Source organism: Teleopsis dalmanni, chromosome X, assembly GCF_002237135.1.
Source record: "Teleopsis dalmanni isolate 2A chromosome X, ASM223713v2, whole genome shotgun sequence".
In the NCBI taxonomy this organism is placed as follows: Eukaryota; Metazoa; Arthropoda; class Insecta; order Diptera; family Diopsidae; genus Teleopsis; species Teleopsis dalmanni.
The window spans coordinates 28618739-28644173 of NC_051848.1; the positions used below are offsets into that span (position 1 = coordinate 28618739).

General features: G+C 27.4%; 1 protein-coding gene across 2 annotated transcripts in view; it reads left to right on the forward strand.

Annotated features, from left to right (window-relative positions):
• The first annotated feature begins 3735 nt into the window (after positions 1–3735).
• The window catches only part of LOC119688105 (EF-hand domain-containing protein D2 homolog), a 48761-nt gene continuing 27061 nt past the window's right edge, over positions 3736–25435 (forward strand). For both annotated transcript variants that reach the window (XM_038102753.1, XM_038102754.1), the window contains exon 1: positions 3736–4543. In XM_038102753.1, coding sequence (XP_037958681.1) covers positions 4272–4543 — 272 coding nt within the window. In that variant the 5' untranslated portion in view covers positions 3736–4271. The remainder of the gene's footprint in view (positions 4544–25435) is intronic.

Sequence of the window (25435 nt, forward strand, 5' to 3'; positions counted from 1 at the left end):
AAAGTACAACTAAGTAGGAAAAGATATCAGTACAAGATAATCTAAATTACTACTGGCGCTCTTATATGTTATACAACAAGGTTAATGGTTCCGCTTCTTATAAATTGAAAAATATCTATAATTTTATTTAATTTTTTTTTTTTAATTGATATTTTCGAACTTTTTGATCGTAATAGACATATTTTGAGTCCGTTAACAAAATATGTGTTGGGGTTGGCCGTGAGCCTGTGGGACGGAGTATACAAGGCAACTGTCTGTTTAAATTTAAATTAAAGAATGGAAGTGTCATTTAACTATAGCCATAGCCAAGTTTTGTCGAAACGTTTACATATTTTGTAAGAATTTGATCAGATCACCTTTGATTCAAGGTCAAAATGCGTAAACATATTAATCTCAACAATCCCTACCAAGACGAATGAAATGTTTTGGTATAGGCCAATGTCATAAGTCACGAATAGTATCACGGACAGTACCACAATTTCTTGACTAGCAAGTGAAGTTAAAAATTATCTGCTAACCGAACGTGGAATCAGAAAGATTTTATAGTATAGTTGAAACGACTCCGAAATTTAGTCCTATCGACAACTAGAGCAATCATTCACGCAACTCTTAATAGTCCTATAATCCTGGAATCTTTACATGGCATCTTGTCTCTAAAAAATCTACTACTCGTAGTTATTGGTAATACATAGAAGAACTATATATATAAATCTTGCTCTACGATGAACATTCTATAAATTTAACTACAGTATTAATAAAAATAATGCATTAATAATCATTTTGATGCTTATAAAATATCATCTTATTTCAATGCGATTTATTTAGTCCTAGGTTTCAACTTTTGATATAGATATATTATGATTGTGGTGTCTTTTTTTCAAGAGAGATTCAATAAATAAATTTAGTTGTGTAAAAAAGTGGAACATACTGGTAAACTTTGCATTCTATCCAATCAAACACAATATGAAGACGTTTCCCATAACCCAACTTAAATGAACTGAAAACATAGCTTGAGGGACACTCCATTTTCAGCAGAGCCATGTATTGATGATTGAAAAGAATAATATTGAAACATCCGAAAGTGTCATCTATATGGCCTCAAAATGTAAACATCAAATAATGCTATTATTCTAATGAAAAGTTTTATGCATAATATTGTATATAAAATGCAATGAATTGTAAACATCGAAATGTCTCTAAAAATAATATTATATATAATAAAAAGTTTTTTATTTATTTTAAATATATTTGTTTACGTACATTCAATAATATGCTAGTACCAACAAATGGCTGAGACACACTGGGTACGGTTTTATGTGGTACAATATGGTAAGCTCTTCAATAATAACAATAATATTAAGAACCAAGGTACACGAAATTAATATGTAAAGTAGTACCGCAAATTACTGGAGTGATATAAAAAAATAATATTTATTTTTATATAAAATAATTGATGACTACCATGTCTATATCCACTTGCACTGAAACTAGAATATATGTCCATGGGTTAGCTTAGATGTTAAATTTAATATGGATTAGGCAACTGTGTAAAAATTGAAAAATTAAAAATTAAAAATTAAAAAGTATGTAATTATTCGTGAGCTTTCGCCTTTTGACGGTAGAGTCCCGTCAGATAGTGTACAATAATTTAAGATATTGATCAATAATTTAAGATTGAACATTATTTTACAAAGAAATTTTATCAAAAAATCAATTTAACTTTTACTTATATTGTTTAAAAGTTATTATTTTGTTATTATATTTGCACGTTTATTTTATTTTAAATAAATGTTTATAAAACCAGCCAGTTGCCCGGACAGACCTAAATATTTTTTAAATTGGCGCAAAACAATTCACAATAATTTCAAATTTATTTGAATTGCAGCAAATTTGGGCAATTCAAACGTGTTTCATAACTTGCTCGATAACTAAGTAAAGTTTTAAAATTATATATATACTTGTTCTCGTTAACTTATAATGTTACTGAATTATTGAATTACTTAGACATTGAATACCAAATTATTTTCGGTATTCGGTAAAACATTAACTGATTATTGTGAATTATTGTGAATTGTTTAAATTGATTTGATATTTGAAGTTTTTGAAAAAAGTATAAAAAAATACTGATAATAATAAGTCTTAATTAATATATTTTTTGTCAATATAAATCTTATTTATTTTATTAAATACGAAATTAATTATTTATAATAATATGGTGAAATTATTTATTACAAAAACGTAAATAATAGTCTAAATTTATGCAAACTGTACATTCTGTTAACAGAATAAGGAGTCGGCCACATATGTGCTGTTAGAATGCCCTGTGCTAATGCGCATACATAATAGGCTCCTGGGAATGTATATTCTTACGGAAGAGGCAATAAAACTCTGTAAAGTAGGTTATATACTACTTTTTATTGACTTGACGCAACAGGGCTTAGAGACCTACTCCAAACCCAGAAAGGGGAACACAAAACCCGATGGTCGCAATTTCACATCCCAGTATTTAATCTAAAGATGCTTAGTACAGAGATTCATATGTCAAGATTTAGCAACCAAACATTTATTAGAAAAATTATACGCAATTCTTTACATCATTGCAGTTACAGTTTCTAATTAAATAATAATAATTAAATAATTAATAATTTCATTTAAAGATGCTTAATTAAGAAATTAATATGTTCAGATTTAAGAACCCAACATTTATTAGAAAAATCATATGTAATTCTCTACTTCATCTTTTAAGTAAACACCATATCTGCTAGTGCATAGCAGATCAAGACACTATGAAGAATTGTTTTAGTGAATTGGATATGAAAATGCAAGTTGTGCTTGGATCTTGCCATTGAACATATTCAATGAGATGAATAAAATAAAAGGAATTCGTGTTTGTATCACAACCAAATTAAACATTTCATACATGTTTCGTATTTTATGATAATCTGATATATTGAGCAGCTGTTCATAAAAATTAATATCAGTTTGAATTGTTATGAAAAAATTATACATTATACAATTCAAACTAAAACAGCTGATTCACATATCAACACAAATTTTACTTGAAATAAGATATACGAATGAAGTCTGTGTAGTATTTTCAAATTTCGATATGGATGTTAGCCTCTCTCAGATGATCTCATTTACTCGAAAATTTGCTGGTGGAACGCACTTGTGTATACACACTGTTATTTAAAATTACTACGAGTAGCTCGAGGAACAGACCTAATATATATAGTTATATGACATATATAGTGTTTACGCATAAAATATAGTTTTTAAAATTAATTAATTTTTTAGTAGTTATAACAAAAATTAATTAATAACTTTACATATTAATTAAATAATTAATGAAGAGCTTTTTCGAACAGTAGTGAACTACAACAACAAAAATTCATTTTATATTAGTTTAATTAATTGAAATGATGGCTGTAATGAGTAAATAATTTGTTAAATTTAATTAATTGTTAATTAATTATTATAACTTAATGATATATTAATTAACTATTATAATTAATTAATTAAAAAATATTAATTAAATCGATTATATATCGATTTTAAGTGCTAAATCATTTAAATAAATAAATTATTAAATAAATCAAATACAAATATAACGTAACTATTTGAAAATGTTATCATTCACAATAGCATTTTCGAGTGTTCATTTTTATTTAGAAAAGCAACTCTACACTTTGCTCTCAAATTTGAGTGGAAATAAAATTTAACTCTGATAGCAGAGAAATAAACTTTGTGTATTTTTCTGTTTGGAATTGAATTCATTCTACATTTCGGTTTCGTTGGGAGCGCTCGTGGATATGCTGAAAACGCGCTTCGCTTGAATTTGCGATTAATATAAAAGTGTTGGTCGTGTTCTTTGAAAAAAAAATAAACAACGTTAAATTCGATACGTTTTAAATAAAATTCACGGTTGAAGCAGAGAACAAAAACCGCACTTAAGGCATTTATTTAAGCTTACAAATTAATGGTAAAATAAAATAAAAAATAACCGTTCTCTCGAACAAGTGCATGACAATTTACCGCATTCGCCTTTTAAAAAAATCAACCAATATAAAAATAGTGTGTGTGTATCCTTTCTACTATTTAAATCAATTGAGTGGCTGTGTCCTTCATCCTATTCTCGTAATAGTTGAGGGTGTGTTTATTGTAAACAACGCATTAAAGCAGAAATAGAATATAGCAAGAAATCAAAACAAAATTCTCAATATTAATATCAATTAATAAGAGAAATAATTTTAAAGTTATATAAATAAAAAATGTCGGTCTCATCGAATACTTCATCTGCGTCATCAGTAAGCGGTGCTCCCATAACAAATGGCAGTCGCTCCTCATGTGGACGTCCTAGCAGTAATGATTCCAACACCGATAGCTCCGAATTGACGCACATACTTAATCGTCGTCAGGTAATTATGGATTCGCAAGAAGCTGGAATAGAGGTGCCACGCACCTTTAAGGTTGTTAACGTTTTCACCGAATTTCATGAATTTACAAGAAAGCAAATTAAGGACTATCAGAAGACCTTCAATCTGTAAGTTCAATCTGTAATTTTAATATTTATTTCTGTGATAATTTTTCTAAATAGCTTTTTGGTTGTTAAAAAGGGAATTAAGTTTCCAGTTCTATAATTTACTCATGTATATTTTTATTTTATTTTTTATCATTGTACAAGTCTTTTGAAGTAACTTAAATCTCAATATCCTTAACAAAGTCGTAAGAGAACTTACTTTCCTTTTATTTATTTAGAAGTAAACGTTTTGCAGGTGAAGGAAACAAATAAATAATGTTATGGTTCCTGAAAAAGCACTCTCTAGTGTATCATTTTCCTTTATTCTTGTGTATATTGTGTATACATTTTGTAGTTTTTTTTAAACGTTACTTGGAAAATCTTGCAAACTGCTTTACGATCAACTCCATTTTCTAAATCATGTATTTTAACATTAAAAGTCTTCAATTTGATCTTTTTCAGATTTTAATCCTACGTTTTTCAATTAGTATCATTTAAAGGATGGTCAATTTAAAAAAGACTGATCCAAATATTTTCCTGAGAATATGACATACTACTTTAGTATTTATTTTATCTTGTAAACGTTTTCTCTCTCTGATTATTACCATCCTGGTTTATATTTTTCTGAGAATTTTACGTTCTACTTTAGTATTTATTCTATGTTGTAAACGTTTTCTCTCTATGATTATTACTATTCTTCAAAACGACTGAACCATATATTTTTCTAAAAATTTTATGTTCTACTTTAGTATTTATTACTGTAAATCTATCGTATAAAATAAATAGTATATAATAGTGAGATTCTCAAAAAGTTGGTAATGTCTATGAAAGTCTGGAGAACTTATCGCAACAAGTTATATCCATAGTATGACGATAATGAGAAGAACACATAACTTTAGATTCCAGTTATAGTTTTAACATTTATAAACTGAATAAGAATAAAAACAAATTTCTTGTAATATATTCTATAGTATATATGATATATAATGAAAACCTTCATACAATCCCAAAATTTCGTATTTACAGTTATTCGCATATATATATATATATATGTCTATATAAGTATTTATGTGAATAAATACACTTGTACATTATGTAATATACAATTTAATTATATAAAATATTTTCTATATACATTATATGAAAAAAATGTCAACTGGCTTTAAGACTGTCAGTCGTAGTCGTATTGGCCTTTCAAGTTTACATCTTTTTTCACTTTTTACCGGTTCAAAATCTTTCACGAAATAATAATAGGTTTTCGTCTTTTAAAACATTTAAGATGTTTATTAGTTGCACGTTCATTGTCAGCATCTAACGTAAATATTACAAAATAGTAAGAAGCTTTTACATATTTTCAATTTAATATGTATATTCAGTCAAGCACTATAAAAAACAACAAAAAAGAGACAACCCAGACAAAATGTCTACCAATGAAGCATTCAAATTATTGGCCTTTCTTCAGATGCAATTTGTTTTTCTGAATTTTAGGGTTTCCTAAACTTTAGGAACCCTATTAGTTTATGTTTTTATTTACATTAACAAGTGCATGTACAATTTTTAAGGTGGGATCTATAGACGTACTGATTATGAAACAAAACTATCACTTTAGGGTGTTTTGTTCGTCTTTTTTTTTTCAAGATTACTAGATAATGCTTAAAATCATTAAAGATAATAATCTTTATCTGATGATATATTTAAGTCAGGAATTTTATTATATTATCGTAATATGTTGAAATCAGTAAAATTATGAAAGTAGAGTCTATAGACGTACCGATTATGAAGCGATAATACTGCTTTAGAATATTTTGCTCTACTTTTTTTAATTATTTTTTAAGATTCCTTGATAATGCTTAAAATAATTAAAAATAATAATTTTCATTTAGTGATCTATTTAAGTTAGCAATTTTATAATGTAATCGTAACATGTTAAAATCAGTAAAATGATTAAGGTAGAGTCTTTGTACCGATAACGTACCGATTATGAAGCGATAATACTGCTTTAAGATATTTACTCTACTTTTTTTTAAAGTTTTTGGTTATATCTAAATTTATTAAAATCATACTTAAGGAGGTCAAGGTTAACACTGAACTATAGTGCCAAATAAGAAAAAGAAGAAAACTAAATGATTCAATTATGCATCACAACTAATGTGCTATTGAAAACCTTAAAAATCCAATTAAAAGTCTAGCCTAATAAGCACGCTAGACTTTTCGTGAACATATAGTACTTATTGGGTCCCTGAATATTGTGGTGTCCAGTGTAATAAGTAAAATAATTTGGTTACAAACCTATGTTTGTATGTTTCGTTAACATACTTATTGCGTCACTGACTATTGTGGTGAACGGTACTTGGTGGTTTATGTTGAAGACTGTCTTTGAGACATGCATTGACTCAATGATAACATACATTATTAGTTTTTAATATAAGAGTATTAAAAATTTTAAATTATAAACTTGAATATCAGTGCAGAATGATTATAGGCTCCTCGGGGAGGTATGTAGATCTGAGTTCAGTTATTTCTTAGTCTGATGAAGTGATAAACAACAATCCAGTCAAGGCGTAAAGAGGGGTTTTGAAGGTACCTCGAGTCAATAAAGAGTAAAAGTGCTCAATTGCACTGGCTTAGAAAAAGTTTAAACATAAACTTGAATAATTAGAATTCCAATGAACTTATAGCATTTTAGATCATCTCATTCCTATGAACGTCTCCAATATTTACAGTTTGTATGTACCAAACAATAATCTTACATAATTTACATAATACTTTTACATCGCATACTTCTTCAATATTTCATTGTTTAAATCATTGTAACGATGTACCTGCTCTAATGATATATTAAATATGGCTTAATATGAGGTTTAAAAGAGACGTGCTCATTTTCATTTAAATTTTTGTTAAAAACATTTGAACTTGCTTGCAGCGTGTGAACTATAAGAAGAAACGATGATGAGCACCTGAAATGCAACATTAATGAAAACCGTTTTCTACACGTATACATTAGAGAGATCTACACATTCGAATTGATATTATCAGTTTAATACATGCGAAAAATTTATGTTGTTAGAATATGCTTTCAAATGGAGCATAAATAAAATGCAATGCCAAATAAGATAAAATATTATGTATATAAATTTATATCAATTTCAATAATTAATGTACAATAACGCAGGTGTAGTGTGTCCAACTGTCGACTAGAACCGATCGATCCTCTATTACGACTCTAACTGTCGTTTTCTATGTTTTTTCTTATTAACTGCGGCATCATTCCCATTACGCTTTATTAGTTACAGTTTCGCATTATCAAAAACTAAAAAAAAAATTTATTTTTTTTGGTGTATTATTTTATTGGTAGATATTGTCATTATCATTATTATGTATTAAGAATAATATTTACATACATATATGTATGTATATATTTTGTTGACACTTGAAAGTCAAAATTGTGAAAACCAAGAGATGATAACAAATGTTTATTTTTATTTTTGTGGATTTAACTGCTACTGTTGTTGATTCTTTTCGGGTATTCTTCTTTGTTGTTCTCTCTATGTATGTATGGCTTTCCGAGATGCCCGTTTAGTAATCTTAAATGAAGAAGGAAGAAAATGTTTAACTACTAACATACATATGCACAAATGTAAATATATACACTCGTATGTAAATGAATGCATTAAATTATAAAAGAGTTTATATCAGCAGTTGGTGATATCTCTGTGAACATATGACTCAGACCCATTCGAAATTACACAATTTTTATACTTTCTTCTACTAAAAACGCAAGAATAGTATGTGTAAATATTACATAAAAGTACATTTATTGTGCATTTTAAACTCTAATACTGGATTCACACGAGAGTGTTGTTTGTGATTTTAGCTGTCAAAAATTTACATTTTACATTAAAAGCAACAACAATTGACAGCTAAAATTACATACAAAACTCTAGTGTGAATTCAGTATTAGTTTTCAAAAATGCTATTTTCAAAAAAAAGGAAAAGTTTAACGTTTCAGAATGTAAATATTAACTACTACCCAATTATAGTATTAGGCTAAGTAGATGTTATGATAGATTAAGTTGACCTCGCTATAAACCATACATAGAAGTACAATACACGTAAATTGGTTCCATTTAGCGCCAATTTCTTTTTTGAGATATTCATTGTTATTTATTATTATTTGTATTAAAATGACATTAGATGTTGCTCTGCTATGTTATGCGTTAAAGTTTTTAAGCCCTGAATATTTTAATTTTTGGGATTTTCTATATACTCTTATAGAAAATTGCAAGTCTAAATTTATATTAATATTAGCTATAAGTTTAATTATTTGCTATTTAATTCCTTTACTTAGGCACGCTGCACAGTAGTGACTGAAACGTTTGATATCGTCACCAATTATCATCACTGAGCAGTGTTTACTAATCATTAGCTGAATTAGTTGTCCTTAACGTAAACAGCTTAAAAAACATTAACAGCAGAGCGTGATACAAATCATTAGTTATGACAAAATACACATAAAACAAAACAGCATAAAAACACAAACAACACAAGTTTAATCCGATCACCATATACTTCGCTTACAAAGAAAAGCGTTGCAATTGCTTAATGTTTGTACTAGCTAAAATAACATTTCTTCACTCTTCACATCAAGAAATCGAAACACAATTGGTTCTTACGTTTATCTCATTTTTTATTTCGCAATGTTTAATAGAATATGTTTCCATAAGGTAGAATGGGTCTTCTGATTTCTTGCAATACAACTAATTCAGCGTTTATATAAATTTTTCAACTCTCTAGCAGTAGACTAGCGGCACTAGCTAGTTTAGCTAGCATTTTTTACTGGTAGTATGCACTGAACGTTAATTAGGAACAGCAAAGTATTATTTACATTACACTGAAAACTTACTACTGAGTCCCTATGCACTTTGTTTTAGTACTATTGAAAACTCTTTGCTTCAAGTTTCCAGACCTTTGATTCAATAAAAGTTTGTTTAATTAAACAAAATTTTTTTTTGTCACCAATATTTCGACTATAATCTATAGTAATCTTCAATGTACTATTTCCAGGGTTGCGTATTATTTTAGCAATTGATCAATTAGTTCAGTTAAAAATATACAAATAAAATTTGATCATTTGGTCATTAAAACGATAATTTATTAGTTTAATAAAAATACTTTATCTGTTTTTAGACAATCAAAGCACAATATTACTTTTATAAGTAATATACATATGTTATGACCCTTATATTACTACATTGCAATTTATGAGATCTATCGCAGAGATAGATTAACTACATTGATGAACTTTACAATATCATTTAGTTTATTTTTTGGGAGTATTAAGTCAAATAAAAGTCAGTTGAGGGTATTGCACTCCTATTATATACTGAACCGGAGAAAAATCGGATAAATATTTCACTTGGCGTTCCACAAAATTAATAAACTTGACAATATCGTTTAGTTTATTTTTTGGGAGGATTTAGACAAATAAAAGTCAGTGGAAGGTGTAGAACTTCTATTATGTAATAAACCGGAGAAAAATCGGACAAATGTTTCACTTGGTGTTCCGCAAAATTAATAAACTTTACAATATCGTTTAGTTTATTTTTTGGGGGGATTCAGACAAATAAAAGTCAGTTGAAGGTGTAGGACTTCTCTTATGTACTGAACCGGAGAAAAATCAGACAAATATTTCACTTGGCGTTCCGCAAAATATTTGGTTAGTAAATTTTGAGTGAAGAGTATTTTCATTTAAGCATTAGAAAAGCTAAACCGGTTAGTGAATTCACAAGGTAGAAGGAATCATAGACGGCAAAAAAGTACATGGAGACGATCGATAAACAGGGAAACTAACAAATCATTCAGCAAGCTTAGAGCATTAGCGCGTAATAGGGATGTCTGGAATAGGGGTGTGAATAGACTACGTTCTTGAATTGTGATTATAATTAATAGAACATGTCATAATAATGATAATAAAGCTAAAAAGAAATTATTTAATTGGTTGATGTATATATAAAGTTTTACTTTTACCAAAAAATTAATTTAATTTTGCAGAATAAAAATAGTTTTATTATTAGAGATAATGAAAATTGTAAATGTTATTAAAATGTTATTTAAATTTTCTTCAATTAAAAATTAAGAACGAATACAATCTCGTCCCTTTTAAATAAAAAATTAAAAAAAAAATAATAAATAAAAATAAAAATAGTTTTAATATCAGAGATAATGAAAATTGTAAATGTTATTTAAATTTTCTTCAATTAAAAATTAAGAACGACTACAATCTCGTCCCTTTTAAATAAAATATTAAAAAAAAAATAATTTACTTTTAAAAAAACTTTTAATTTATCAACATTTAATGAAACAAGTTTCTGTGTTTTATTATTACAATATTTACATTAAGATATGGTATATACATACATATGTATATATGAATGAGTAATTTTATTAATTTTTTTTATTTAATAATCATATTAGATAATTAAATTATTAATTTACCAGCGACACTTTAACGTAATCTCTTTATAGTTGCTTTGGACTTTCAAGTAATTTCTTTTTGCAAAATAAAATTTCCATAAAAAGAGACTTTCATCGCATGAACCGTAAAAGATAAACATTATTTTTTTTTTTATTATCTTCGCGAAGTCAGCATTACTAAATAAACAGTAAAAATCTGTTTCACTGATAACATGAAAATAATACGTCTTCACTTCTAAGAAACCCAGTAGAAATTCCATTTAAAATGTGTATTTCAATAAAGGCTGAGTCAAGGCATATCAAATTGATTGGATATGCCAAGCCTACTTACTGTTGTCTGATGACTAAAAAAAATTTATAAAAATATAAACATCCGAGAAAAATATAATTTTTCGCGCCACTAAGTACCGCCTAACATATTGAAAAGATATTCTATTTTTAATATGAAGAAATCAATATTTTATTTCATTATAAGAAATATGTTTCGAATTAAAAAAACAATAATATTCAAAGATAATATTATTTTAAAAACAACAAGTGTTTTTCTACTATAAACAATTCAATTTTATATTAATTTCGTAGAATTTAAAAGAGAACTTTATAATGTGTATTTATTTGCTAGAATGTCACATCGTCATTACTTTTCTATATAGACTTTAAACCAGTGACAAATTTTTTTCAACATCTATCTTTTAATTCCACCAGTCTTCTTAAAGACTATCACCTTTGAGATAGTCACTATTAGCGTCACCTTTCTTTCAAGTAGTGAGCACTGCGGTAGTGTGTTGAAGGACATTTACTCAGAGATGTTGACAATTTTAAACTGGTTTTGGAAAATAAAATGTTAATTTCTATTAGTTCCACTATCATTATAGATCACTATATAGTGATATCTTCTAATAATACTGGAATTAAATTTTGTTGGGAATCTGAAAGCAATCTGTAAGCTGTCTTTTTTTTTTTTAAATATGAAGTATTGATTGGAACCCCCAGCTCACTTATAAACTTAATCAAATTTAAATTATATAATTATATTAATTATATGTATATATAATTTGATTTTTAATTAAGTGTAGGAATTAAAACTATATTTAATTCTTTAGTATTTTTAACTGTTTCATTCTGTTCTATTCCCTTCATTGTTTTGGAATACGGAATATAAATAAGTTTGTGAAGATGTTTATAAGGCAGAGAAGTAAACGTTAGAGACCGTATAAAATATATATTATAATTTAGAATGATGATGAATCCATTTAGCGATGTTCATGCCTGTGTCTTTGTTTTTATGTGTATGTCCGTCTATTTATCCATCTGTCAATTAAATAGAGGAACAAATACATGGATAATATAAGTGTTAACTAACAGCAATTGCTTCGATTAGAATAAAATCTTCCATAAGGTTTCTATATAAACCCAAGCATATCAATTTTGAACGTAAATTGAATTAATTTATCCTATTACGTTGCATATCGTCTCTGTCTATCTGTCTGTTCGTATGTCAATATATGATCCTAGTAATAACAGATTATTACAATTTTGCTTAGTTGCTTTGGATACGAAGTAACTTACTAATACGCATATATATAATAACTTTTATTTATTTTACTTTTTACATTCATAAATAAAATTAATTTATTTTGATTCTCTTAAAAGAACTGTAATATTAGAACGTCTGTAAATTATACGTCCATGAAATTATTTTAATTTGCTGCTTCAGAGATTCATCTCAATATGAAAATAGATAGTTAATTTAATTGACGTCAATAAGCAATGTCAGGTTATGTAAATGAAATTACGAGGTTCCCCTTTATCACCTCCAGTACTAAATTGTTTATCTGCTGAATCTGACAAGTTAAGTGAGTTTTTAAATATACGTGTGATTCAGTTATATTTTTATTGTTTTATTTAAAATCGAGAGACACGATCTTCTTATTAACTAATATTTAAATTAAAATTGTTAATTAGAATTTTTTTTCAGAAACGCAATTATAAAATATAAAACAAATTTTCAATATAAGACTTTATGAATCATTAAAATTCTGAATAAAAAACTTTATAAGTGAAATGAGTAAAAAGTGCAAAATAATCAAAAAGTTATTATTTATTTAGATTAAGAAAATCTTTTAAAATTCATCTGCGGTGTTGCGCATGAGTCAGCAACATCACATCACGATGAAGTTTGTTTATAAACATTTTAGCGCACAAATTCCAGTTGTTTACTTAACACATTTAACTTAAACTTGATTGCCTGCATTTCAGAAATAAAAAAAACACAAGGCACTTTTACTAAAAAAAACATTCAGTTTATATTATACATAATAAAGTAGCTAATTCACAATAACATTTACATCAGGTTCTTCAGGTTCAAATAAAAAAACTGCGTTGAAATATAAACTGCGTGCTAAGTATAAACTTAAATTCTGAATAAATTCAAGATTATCAATTTGCAAGTGACCTCACTTACGTTTTAGATAGTCGTTTTATCATATAAAAGATAAGGGCTCATTTCATTGAATTCTGGATAAAATCAAGATGGTCAATTTGCAAGTGTTCTCACTTAAATCCTACAAAGTCAAATAAGAGTTCATCTCATTAGATTCAGAAAAGTGTTCTCACTTATATCCAAAAAAGTCAGATAAGATTTCATCTCATCAGATTCAGGAAAAAATTTATAATTGTCAATTTGCAAGTGTTCTCACTTAAATCCTACAAAGTCAAATAAGAGTTCATCTCATTAGATTCAGAAAAGTGTTCTCACTTATATCCAAAAAAGTCAGATAAGAGTTCATCTCATCAGATTCAGGAAAAAATTTATAATTGTCAATTTGCAAGTGTTCTCACTTAAATCCTACAAAGTCAAATAAGAGTTCATCTCATTAGATTCAGAAAAGTGTTCTCACTTATATCCAAAAAAGTCACATAAGCGTTCATCTCATCAGATTCAGGAAAAAATTAAAAAAGGTCAATTTGGAAATGATCTCATTTAAAATCTACAAAGTCGGATTGATTAAAAGATAAGATTTAAGAACAGAATTTAAAAGAATTGATTTAAGATTATCAATTCGAATGTGACCTCACCCTAATTCCATAAAGTCGGTTTTTCACATAAGCTTTACTTAAATAATAAGGGCTTAAATATAATAGAAAGTCGAATTGATTGAACAATAAAGGTTCATCTCATTATATTCTGCAAAAAATTTAAAATTTTCAATTAGCAAGTAACCTCACTTAAATTCTAGATAGTCGGATTGATTAAAAGATAAGCGTTCATCTCATTAGATACAGAAAAAAAATTAAAACTGTCAATTTGCGAATGACCTCACTTAAATTCTATAAAGTCGGATTGTTGATCTCATTGAATTCTAAACTCACTTATATATTAGATAGTCGAATTATCATATAAGCTTTACTTAAAAGTTAAGGGTTCATCTCATTGGATTCAGAATAAAATTCAAGATCATTATATTGCAAGTGACCTCACCTAAATTCTAGATAGTCAGATTATCATATATAAGTCTTACTTGAAAAATGATGATTATTGTGCTATGATTAAGCATGCAAAAAAGTGCAGACCTATCTTTCTTGCATGCTTAATCATAGCACAATGACATATCAGTAAAGCAAAAATGAAATATTCAGTTAAATTAATTTAAATGTATAGGAATATTAGTTTTGTAGTAAGAAAAAACAAAAAAAAATATAAGTAAATTTGAATTTGGTGATTCAGTTTTTGATTAAATCTTTATTTTAATATATTATATGTATAATAGTCATATATTACTATTTATTGTTAGGGAATGTGGCACTGTGAACTTCGGGTTTATTGTGCCCCGACTAGAGTAGGTCTCTAAGCGCTGTTGCGTCAATAAAAAGTAGTATAGAACCCACTTTACATAGTTTTAATTTCCCTTCCTTAAGAATATACATTTCCAGGAGCCTATTCCGTATGTGCATTAGCGCATTACATTCTAACAGCAGATGTGTGGCCGACTATTCATTCTCTTCACAGAATTTACAATTTTCATCCGTATGTATAACCAGTCTCGTATATTCATATATTATATTATATGAAATTTGAAATTAAGTGTAAAACACATCATTATTGAAACGTCCTCCACGTAGCAGCTTATAAGGTTGGATCCTTTTGTCGTAATATTTGGAGACTTGTCGACACATGGCTAGCAATAGCACTACTATAACTTCGAGATAGTAGTGAGAGTTCGAGAGTTTGATAATTGTCTGCATAAACGTGATTGTTTCTCGAACCTCACAAAAATCGTTCAGTGATAACAAGTCATATTATCTTCGTGGTCAATTTATCACTTCAAAATATAAAACTATATGCTACGCCTTATATACAGACTGTCAAAATGTATAATGACAATGCGATTAAAATGTAAAATTAGCTGCGAAAAAAAAAACAGTTACTATACTATGTTAAAAAAAACAAAATTGGTTTCCAAACAACTTAATAAAAACTTTATATAAAAATTACTATAGAGTATAATCCATACCCACACGATTTAATTAGAGATGAACCGAAATCTTCGTCAAAAGTGGTAACTCCAAATATTTAAAGTTATTTACAGCTCTGTTGACAATTCAAATTCTTTATAGTAAACTAATAAATAATAGACATATATCCTTTTTTTTTAAACTCCAAAATATTTATTACCATAAATTATTTTTTTAATATTTTTCAATTTTATTTGCCAAATACATTGTAAATGATTTATGCATCATATTTGAAGAAAAAAAACTTCAAGCTAACGAACTACTTAAAATTCCAAACTACGCAAAAAGTCCAGATAACAACTGGTTTCAATATTCGATCCAATAATATTGAAGAAAAAAATTAATAAGAAAAAAATGTATTTTATTAAAAAAAAAAAACAAATCGATTCAGTTGCGACGAACTTAAGCAGGTTGGATCTAAAACGTGTTTATGATCCTGCGTGTTGGCCCATAAAATCAACTATAAACACGTTTACTAATTTTTATGAAATTAAAAGCGATTGCCTACGACTTGTCTGCCAAGGTTACTAGGAATACATGTCTCCATATAAGCAACAAAAACCTAATTTCTGTTTTCAGTTTTCCCTTTCAATGACTGCTGCTATTTTTAGCAGTGTACGCGTACACTGTCTTCGAATGTCTTCGCATGTCTTACCTGTCATCGCCGATTGTAGAGATTATTTGAATAAGTGAATAAATATTTTTAATTCTATTTAAATTCTTAAATATCTATTCATTAATCTTATAATATATGAAATAATAAATATTTCCACTATAAAATTTTTTGAGTTTATTTATCGACCTGTTTTTTTATAATGGTTTTTATATATTTTTTAATCTGGTTATAGGTCACTTTTTGTTAAATAATTTAACGTTAAATATTTTTTATTATATTCTATATTTCGACTCTCCTTGAGACTCAACATCAGAATCACGATCTAAAATAAATTAATATTACTAAAACCACGTCTACGTCATCCTCTTTTTTCTATCATCTATATTGCACTATAGAATAGATATAGTTTCCTTTATTCTATCGTCTATATTGCACTATAGAATAAAGAGGATGACCTAGATATAGTTTTCTTTATTCTATTGTCTATATTGCACTATAGAATAGATATAGTTTTCTTTATTCTATCATCTATATTGCACTATAGAATAAAGAGGATGACCTAGATATAGTTTTCTTTATTCTATCGTCTATATTGCACTATAGAATATATATAGTTTTCTTTATTCTATCGTCTATATTGCACTATAGAATAAAGAGGATGACCTGGATATAGTTTTCTTTATTCTATTGTCTATATTGCACTATAGAATAGATATAGTTTTCTTTATTTTATCGTCTATATTGCGCTATAGAATAAAGAGGATGACCTGGATATAGTTTTCTTTATTCTATTGTCTATATTGCACTATAGAATAGATATAGTTTTCTTTATTTTATCGTCTATATTGCGCTATAGAATAAAGAGGATGACCTGGATATAGTTTTCTTTATTCTATTGTCTATATTGCACTATAGAATAGATATAGTTTTCTTTATTTTATCGTCTATATTGCGCTATAGAATAAAGAGGATGACCTGGATATAGTTTTAGTAAAATTAAATTTATGTTCAAATCGTGATCTGTTGATGACACTTAAGGAGAATCGAAATATAGAATATATAAAAAAATATTAAACGTTGAATTATTTAACAAAAAGTGACCTATAGCCGGATTAAAAAATATATAAAAACCATTATAAATATTTCCACTATTTAAAAATTATATAGATTTTTGCAATTCATATAGCCAATAAATACGAAGCTGTATTTCATTCTACAAACTTACTGAATGACGTGATATTGTGCTATATCTAATATATCTCTATAATTTAAAAATTGACCTTAAAAACTTTCAAAAAATTATGGCACAACCGCAAGTTTTACAACTATCATGCATTCAATTTATTTAAGACAAATAATACGAAATATCAAGCTGAGCTGAAACTACTACCAAAAACAACATTACACCAAAAAAACAACACCAAAAAAAAGAATACTACTTTATTATATCATTTACAGCATTATTACCCAATAAAAAAAAAAAGTATCTACGAAGTTGTTTACAATTTGAAGTTGGTTTGCAGTTGCAGTTGCAGTTGCTTCCCAAGACCTTATTTTTCTTGGCATGAATTATTGCGATTTTTTTTAATCTCATTAAGTCTTTGTTTTGCTAGAATTGGCATTTTACCAAATCAAGTTATAAATATTTTCAAAATGCAACAATAAATAATTCATCTACGTATGCACGTAATTTGAAAATATTTGGAACGTACAAATAGATACTGAGATACGCTTGAAGCAACCAAAAAATTTATAAAATGCCTAAATCATTCTTCAGTCACGAAATATCAAGTAATTCTTGAAAGTAAAAATTTTTTAAAACTGGTTGATCGAATTTTTTGAATTTTTTATTTATTTTTATTTATTTTTTATTAATAGATTTTAATTAAATGAAATTATATTAGTAATTTAGAATTTTTTATTCTTATAACCAAACAATATAATATACAATCCAGTAAAAATAGATTATAATTTGATGAAATTATTTTAGTAATTTAGAATTTTTTATTCTTATAACCAAACAATATAATATATAATCTAAAAAAAATAGATTTTAATTTGATGAAATTATTTTAATAATTTATTATTTATAATAATAGACCTTCTTTAAACTGAACTATATCAATTTTATTATAATAAATTAAAACTAAAGTGCAATAATAAATTATCACTTAATATAACAGTTTTGATGACCAAAATTTTTATTAATAGTTTTTTTTTGAAACATGCTAAATTGTCAATTGTTAAAAAATATACTTTTTTTAAAAATTAGTTTTTAAAAAAATTTATTATAACAATGTACAATAGTACTAAAAAATATTCTGTAGATGACTATAGATTAAAGTCAAAATATTGATGTAAATAAAAAATTTTTTAAAAAGTAATATTCAAAAAAAGTGTATTATTTAACAATTGACCAATTAGCCCATTTCAAAAACAAAATGGTTAAACATTTATTATATATATGCTTTTTTTATTAATTAAATAATATTTTTTTTTCATTAATTAAGGTTGTTTTTTTTTTTTTTATTTTTATTTTGTATTTTTATATATTATTTAAAAAAATGCAAAAGTTTATCAATTGCATTTAAAACAAAATATAAAAATACTAAATGAAAATTAAATTAATAAAAGTTTAATATAAAAAATATTACACTGAGAAAATTAAATTTATTTTATATTTAAAAATTCAAAAATTTACGTTTTAAAAAAAAAGAAAGAAATGTAAATTAAATTAAATTAAAATATATAACATATAATACTGCACTCAGTAAATGAAAGTATAAGACGTAAAAAGACAAAACAAAAATATCAATCATATAATTAATACTACACTATATTAAATGATGACATCATAATGAACTATAGAGTCTATGTGAGTTAGTCAATCCTTCAGGCTATGAAACCCAATCCCGAACACGATATGAATACACTATTCTGCCTACACTACTTTATTTTATAACTTACTTACTTTTTTGACCATAACCATCCATTACTGTGTATCGGCCTAACGCAGCATGTCTCTCCAGATGCTTTTGCTACGTATGCTTCTTCACTAGTTTCGTACATCAAGTCCGGTTTGTAGTTCCTCAACCTGATCACTACACCGGCGACAGGGACAACCACTACGCCTTCTTCCCTTAACTACCGCAGTCTCGTACATCACATCCAGTTAGTGCTTCCTCAACTTGATCACTCCACCGGAGACATGATCTACCTCAAACTACCGCTTCAAACGGCTTTTTCGCTGAAGCATCTTCATCTATTTTCACGACATGACCAAGCCAGCAAAGACAGTTAGGAAGGTTTATTCATTGAATTATATCAATATCGTGATAAAGCTCATACAGCTAATTATTTCTAAAATTTTTGTTTCAATTTTCAAAACTTCGACGCAGTGTATTAAGATTTCTATGAAACCAACGTTTTGAAACGTTGCATTTTAGCTTTAAATTTTAAAAATCACATTTTACTTTTTAAAACTTGTTTTGTACAAAACTATTTGAAATGTAAATTTTACATTTCAACACGTTTTGTATAAACATTGCATTTTTAAACTTTTTTTTAATTTCTATGAGTAATTCAATAAACTTTTTGAATCATCTGCCTGCCCCTAAAATGAATGGAAGAAAATAACCCAAAAATTTGCCTTTGGAAAGTGATTATCGTACATACCTCTAGCTCAAAAAGTACCCGGATTTTGTAAATAAAACACACAAATTTAAATTTTATTCCAAATTTATTTCATCTCCTTTAAAATATGCTCCTTCTGAAGCGATACACATATGCCAACGTTTAATCCAATCTTCCACACACTTTCCGTAGGCCCGTGCAGGTATGGCTTTTAGTTCCTTCAGCGAATTCTCTTTTACCGATTGAATCGACTCAAAACGCTTACCACGAAGGGGCAATTTGAGTTTCGGGAACAGGAAAAAATCGCACGGATCCAGATCTGGTGAATATGGGGCCTGAGCGGTGACAGTGGTAAAAATCGCTAAATGCACTTGAGGTAGTCTCACATTAACAGCTGCTGTAAACAAACTAATTGACAGATGGGGCTCAAATTTGTACCACATCATATGTCAAGAATGGGTGTACCAACATAACAAAAAAAAAATTTTGAAAAAGGTCTATTACTTAAGGAGTAGTTAACAAACAACAAAATCCGGATACTTTTTGAGCAGAAGGTATTTAATATTTTTATTTTAATTTTAAAAACGTCGTTTTAATTTTTGTTTTAAAAATGCAACGTATTAAGTTTATATTTAGTGAAATGTTTTTTAAAACTTAGTCTTATTCTGACATTTTAAAACGCAAAGTCTTACTTTTTGTTCTTTCAATCTACATATGGAAATATTTTTATATATAATATTTATATTTCTATATAAATTTTTATATATTTTTATGTTTGTTTTTAATTCTGTAGATACAATATCTGTGTTATTGTATCACAGACCTGTCACATCCGTTGGCGGCACTTTTATATAACAATAACATCACAATGTTATTTGCCTGTGCTACTTTCATTCCTTTTACTTTATTATTACTCTTACAAAGTGCTATACTCACATATTCCTTTAATATATTTTTTTAAGTATATTTTTAATATATGCACATTTTTTATCCACTTGTGAGACAAAAGGAAATTTTTTTTTTTGTGTTGTGTGACAACACTTTTGCAGTTAATGTAACAAAACATTTGTGAACAAGGATATTGCGTGTCTGATAATAATATTCCAACTACTACTACTACTACTACTGCATGCTTCTCTCTGTAGCTGAAATGTCCTTTGACAATAACACTTTATGCAGGGCATAATTTGAATTGTTGCATCCGACACCCATTTGTACTGAGTTACTCATACTAAAGACCTACTACCAAAACGTTGCAGAAGCGGCACTTATAAAAACATGCATGCGATCCCAACATGTACACAAATATGCCAAACAAATGCTTCTACACATCATAAATATGCTACATTCTTATATGAAAAGTGCACATACTCATATAAGTGCACAATATGTTATTCCTGAAATAAACACACAGCGAACACACTTACGCAGCACGTATAGTCGAGAACCTATTCCATCGTTAAATATGTCGCCTTTAAATGTTTAACGTTGGGATAAGAATCGAACAAAACCCGTCATTCTCTCACTTATGTACACTTAAACTGTTTCTAAGAAATGAACAACTTGCTATTGTTACAAGAGTACAAATTTGCAACTTCCTGCGATGTGAATGGGTCTTTAGAGTACGCTCCCTGTAAATTATAACTGTTAAGAGGTAATAATTTAATATCACATTACAATGACGGTGTATATTCTATTAAAAAAATCAATGGTTTAAGATTATTTAATAAAACTTCTAAAAATCTATAGGTTTGTTGAGTTATATGATAAGGTACTGCAATTTTATTATAAAGAAATCAATTTAAAATTTCAAACCAAAAATAAAATAACTATAATTTTATATTTAATAAAGAAGGTGAGGTCAAATCCTCATAGTACTCTGTACTAGGGACCCAAATCTTATTGGTTTATTTATTGTATAAAAAAATTATTACTGATATAACTAAAGAAAAAGTAACACTTTTTATCACATTTTAAGACTTGTTTATATATAGACTAATTATTGTTTTTCCTAATATAACCGGTCTATCCTAACTATATGTTCTGACTTTGTAATGCTCTGATTTGCGGATAAAATTGTTTTAATATAATATACAAATATAAAAGTTTTTAAATTAATTTAATACTTTTTTTTTAAACAAAATTTCATCTCTACATCAGGGTTCATCATCTCTACAGGGTTAGGAATACAACCCTATGAATACTTATAGTTTTCTCTCCATTTGTCCCAATTTCAATATTATGATTTCAAACATCTTAGGTCTAGATCTCATTCAGCCGTCCACACATTTAAATGTTGAGCAATCTCTAGTTTTGAGCTCTTGTAGAATTTAAACTAACATGAAATTCTATATTATTGCCACTTTAATAAATGAGGAAAACTTAAAAAAGAAGCCCTAAAAAAGGGGTTTATGATCAATTAAAAATTGATTAAGTAAGACTTGACCTAATCAAAATTTTGAAGGTATGACTATATATAGAGACATTGCTTCTAGAAACTTCCATGACCTCCTGTCCATGACAATCATGTATCATATATCATATCAAGAATATATAGGTATATATAATGAATTAATTAAAAAATTAATATGAAATAAAAAACGATTCAAAAAGCCCGACAAAAAACAAGAGACTTAGAAATAATTAGGGTCGATACCAGTGATATGTACTTACAAAAGTAATAGTAGTTGTTAAATGATCTTAATATTTTCTGTATATTAGCTACTAAGCAAGTCTAATGAAAGATTGTCTGAATCTAAATGATTTAAAATTTTTTAAAAAGTATGTATTAATCTATATCTAAAAATAACTTACAAAAAATTTGTTTAAATATATTGTTATTTATAAGATCGGAAAAACGAGCGTTTGTTTTATTTTCAGGAGCAAAACTTTTCACACACCCTTCGTATTAACAAATAGTATATTGTGATATTTGAAACTATTTACTATTCAGAAAATCATAAAGAGTATTTAATATACTATATATATATAATGTATATATTGTGATAAGTATATATATAAGTTAAGTACAGTACTGTGATGTATTTCCATAGTGGTCTAAGCAAATGCCACTTGGGTGGCCACTCATCATACAAAATTTTGATTTGGCATGCTTTTGCTTCTGCTTCTACTTCAGCTTCTACAGCGGCTTTGGGTATGAAAAATCGTGAATGTAGGGTTATAAAGTGCATGTAGCTGAGGTACAGTGTTGGCAACTACTCTTCAGTGTAATGCATTATAGTTTATAATAACAAAAGATTTGCAAGTGTGTGAGTCATTAAGTGTTTGAATGTAAGTTTAATGATATAAAAACCGCAACCGGCATGGCATATTCGCATCCATAACCACATAACGCAAAACCAACCATAAAGCTCATGTGCAAGTTCTTTTTATGCCTGACTTTCGACCATCTGTGCCACTACTACGCCCCTGTATTACTACTCTGGGCATTTGCCTATTTTACACATAATTTGATATTTCCTCAATTGAGTGACACAATCAATGCACATATCAAAATTAAATTTTTAAAGTATTTTTTTTTTTGCAAAAAAAAAAATTAAAAGCTAAGATGTGCTTGCTTATACTGAAGCGCCTGGCAGACATGAATAAATAAATTATTGAATGAAGCCCGTCGAGATATTGCGAGCTGTTGATGATGATTATGAATTCAGTGAATTCATCATCTAAAGGCAAAACATAATTTTGCAGTGATTATTGCACGGGAGCGGCACTGGCTTTCAGCTGTTCACCAACCCCACCAAGCTGCTGAGCAATAGCTAAAGTAATTGTGTCGAGCTTCAACTTGGCACTGAACTAGACTTGTTGACGTCTATAAGAGCATTTCTGTCATAGTTAACAAAGTGGAACTATGTATAGAAATTATGCAAGTGCAAATGATGTATTCATTTGCAATTAAAGTCTCCAACTTTTAAATATAAAAATCGCATCTACTTTGCTGTTACTCTGTTGCTTGTAATTCTATTAAATATTTTATTTAATTTATTTTTAATTAAAAATGCATTTAAAGTAATTTTAGTATAAGGTACTTTGGTATATCGCGACCTATGACATCTAATGTAATTACAACAAAAATTATAATATAAGTAATTTCAATTAAAATTATAATATCGGTATTTAAAACAAAAGTTATAATACGACTAATTTTAATAAAAATTAATAAAAGTAATTTTTATAAAAATTACAATATTAGTAATTTTATAAAAAATTACAATATTAGTAATTTTAATAAAAATTATAATAAAACTAATTTTAATAAAAATTATGATATAACTAATTTTAATAAAAATAATAATATTAGTATTTATAACAAAAATTACAATACAAGTAATTTTTATAAAAATTATAATAAAAGTAATTTTAATAAAAATTATAATATAACTAATATTAATAAAAATGATAATATTAGTATTTATAACAAAAATTATAATATAACTAATTTTAATAAAAATTATAATATTAGTATTTATTACAAAAATTATAATATAAGTAATTTTAATAAAAATTATAATATAAGTAGATTAGGTTAGGTTATACCGACGATTTCTAGCGGATCCACTTAGGCCTATTGGCTTATTGTATTACCGTATATGTGTAGGAATAACTCAGGGTTTAAAACCACCTAGAACGTTTGGCGAAGCTCAAAATGCTGTTTAGTGTCAAGTCTTGTAATTGGTCAAAATCAAGAAGACGGGTTCCTAAAATGTTTAATAGCCGTTTAGCTGTTTAGTGTCAAGTCTTGTAATTGGTCAAAATCAAGAAGACGGGCTCCTAAAATGTTTAATAGCCGTTTAGCTGTTTAGTGTCAAGTCTTGTAATTGGTCAAGATCAAGAAGAGGGGCTCCTAAAATGTTTAATAGCCGCCGTGCATGAGCTGAACAAAGACATAGTAGATGAGAGGCACTCGCATTCGTTTTCCCCACAGCTGCGACAGGTATGATTAACAGGGAGATTTAACCTTCTTGCATGGTTGCCTAGTTTGCAGTGACCTATAAGTAAACCTACCAAAAGACTGATATCTCTACGGGGCATCTCAATGAAAATTTTGGATTACCTATAATGCAAATAATTTTATTAAAAATTATACAAGTGATTTTATTAAAAATTATAAAATAAGTTATTGTAGCAAAAAGAAATTTAATATTTTTGATAAATAATTTAATAATTTCTCATTCAACATATCTCAAGAGAAGTATTTATGGCTATATAGCTTACATTGAATCGAACGATATTTTGAACCAAGAGTTATATTATATAATTGGGCTTATCAATAGCCCTAATTTCTTTGGATACTGTAGACTGTCGATTGTAATAATTAATAATAATAAAGAGTTAAGCAAGATTAGAAACTTTAAGTAATCACTTGTAATGATTACTCACTGCAAGTTCCTGTATTGATAACCGTGATGCAGTTAATCACTTCCAGTATTACTTAACTTATTCTTGTAAGACTATATGACATGTCTTATTTATCTCAAATAAAAATGTGTAAACCCCTTATCGTTCAACAGTTAATATAGAATATATAAAAGCACATAAGGAATTCATTATAAGAGGGTGTGGATGTTTATTGAAGTTGTTGATAACTAACAGTTGTGTGCGTAGGCAGTAGGCTTTTTAGGCATTTTCATTTAGTTTATTGATTAAAGGTTGTTTCTTAC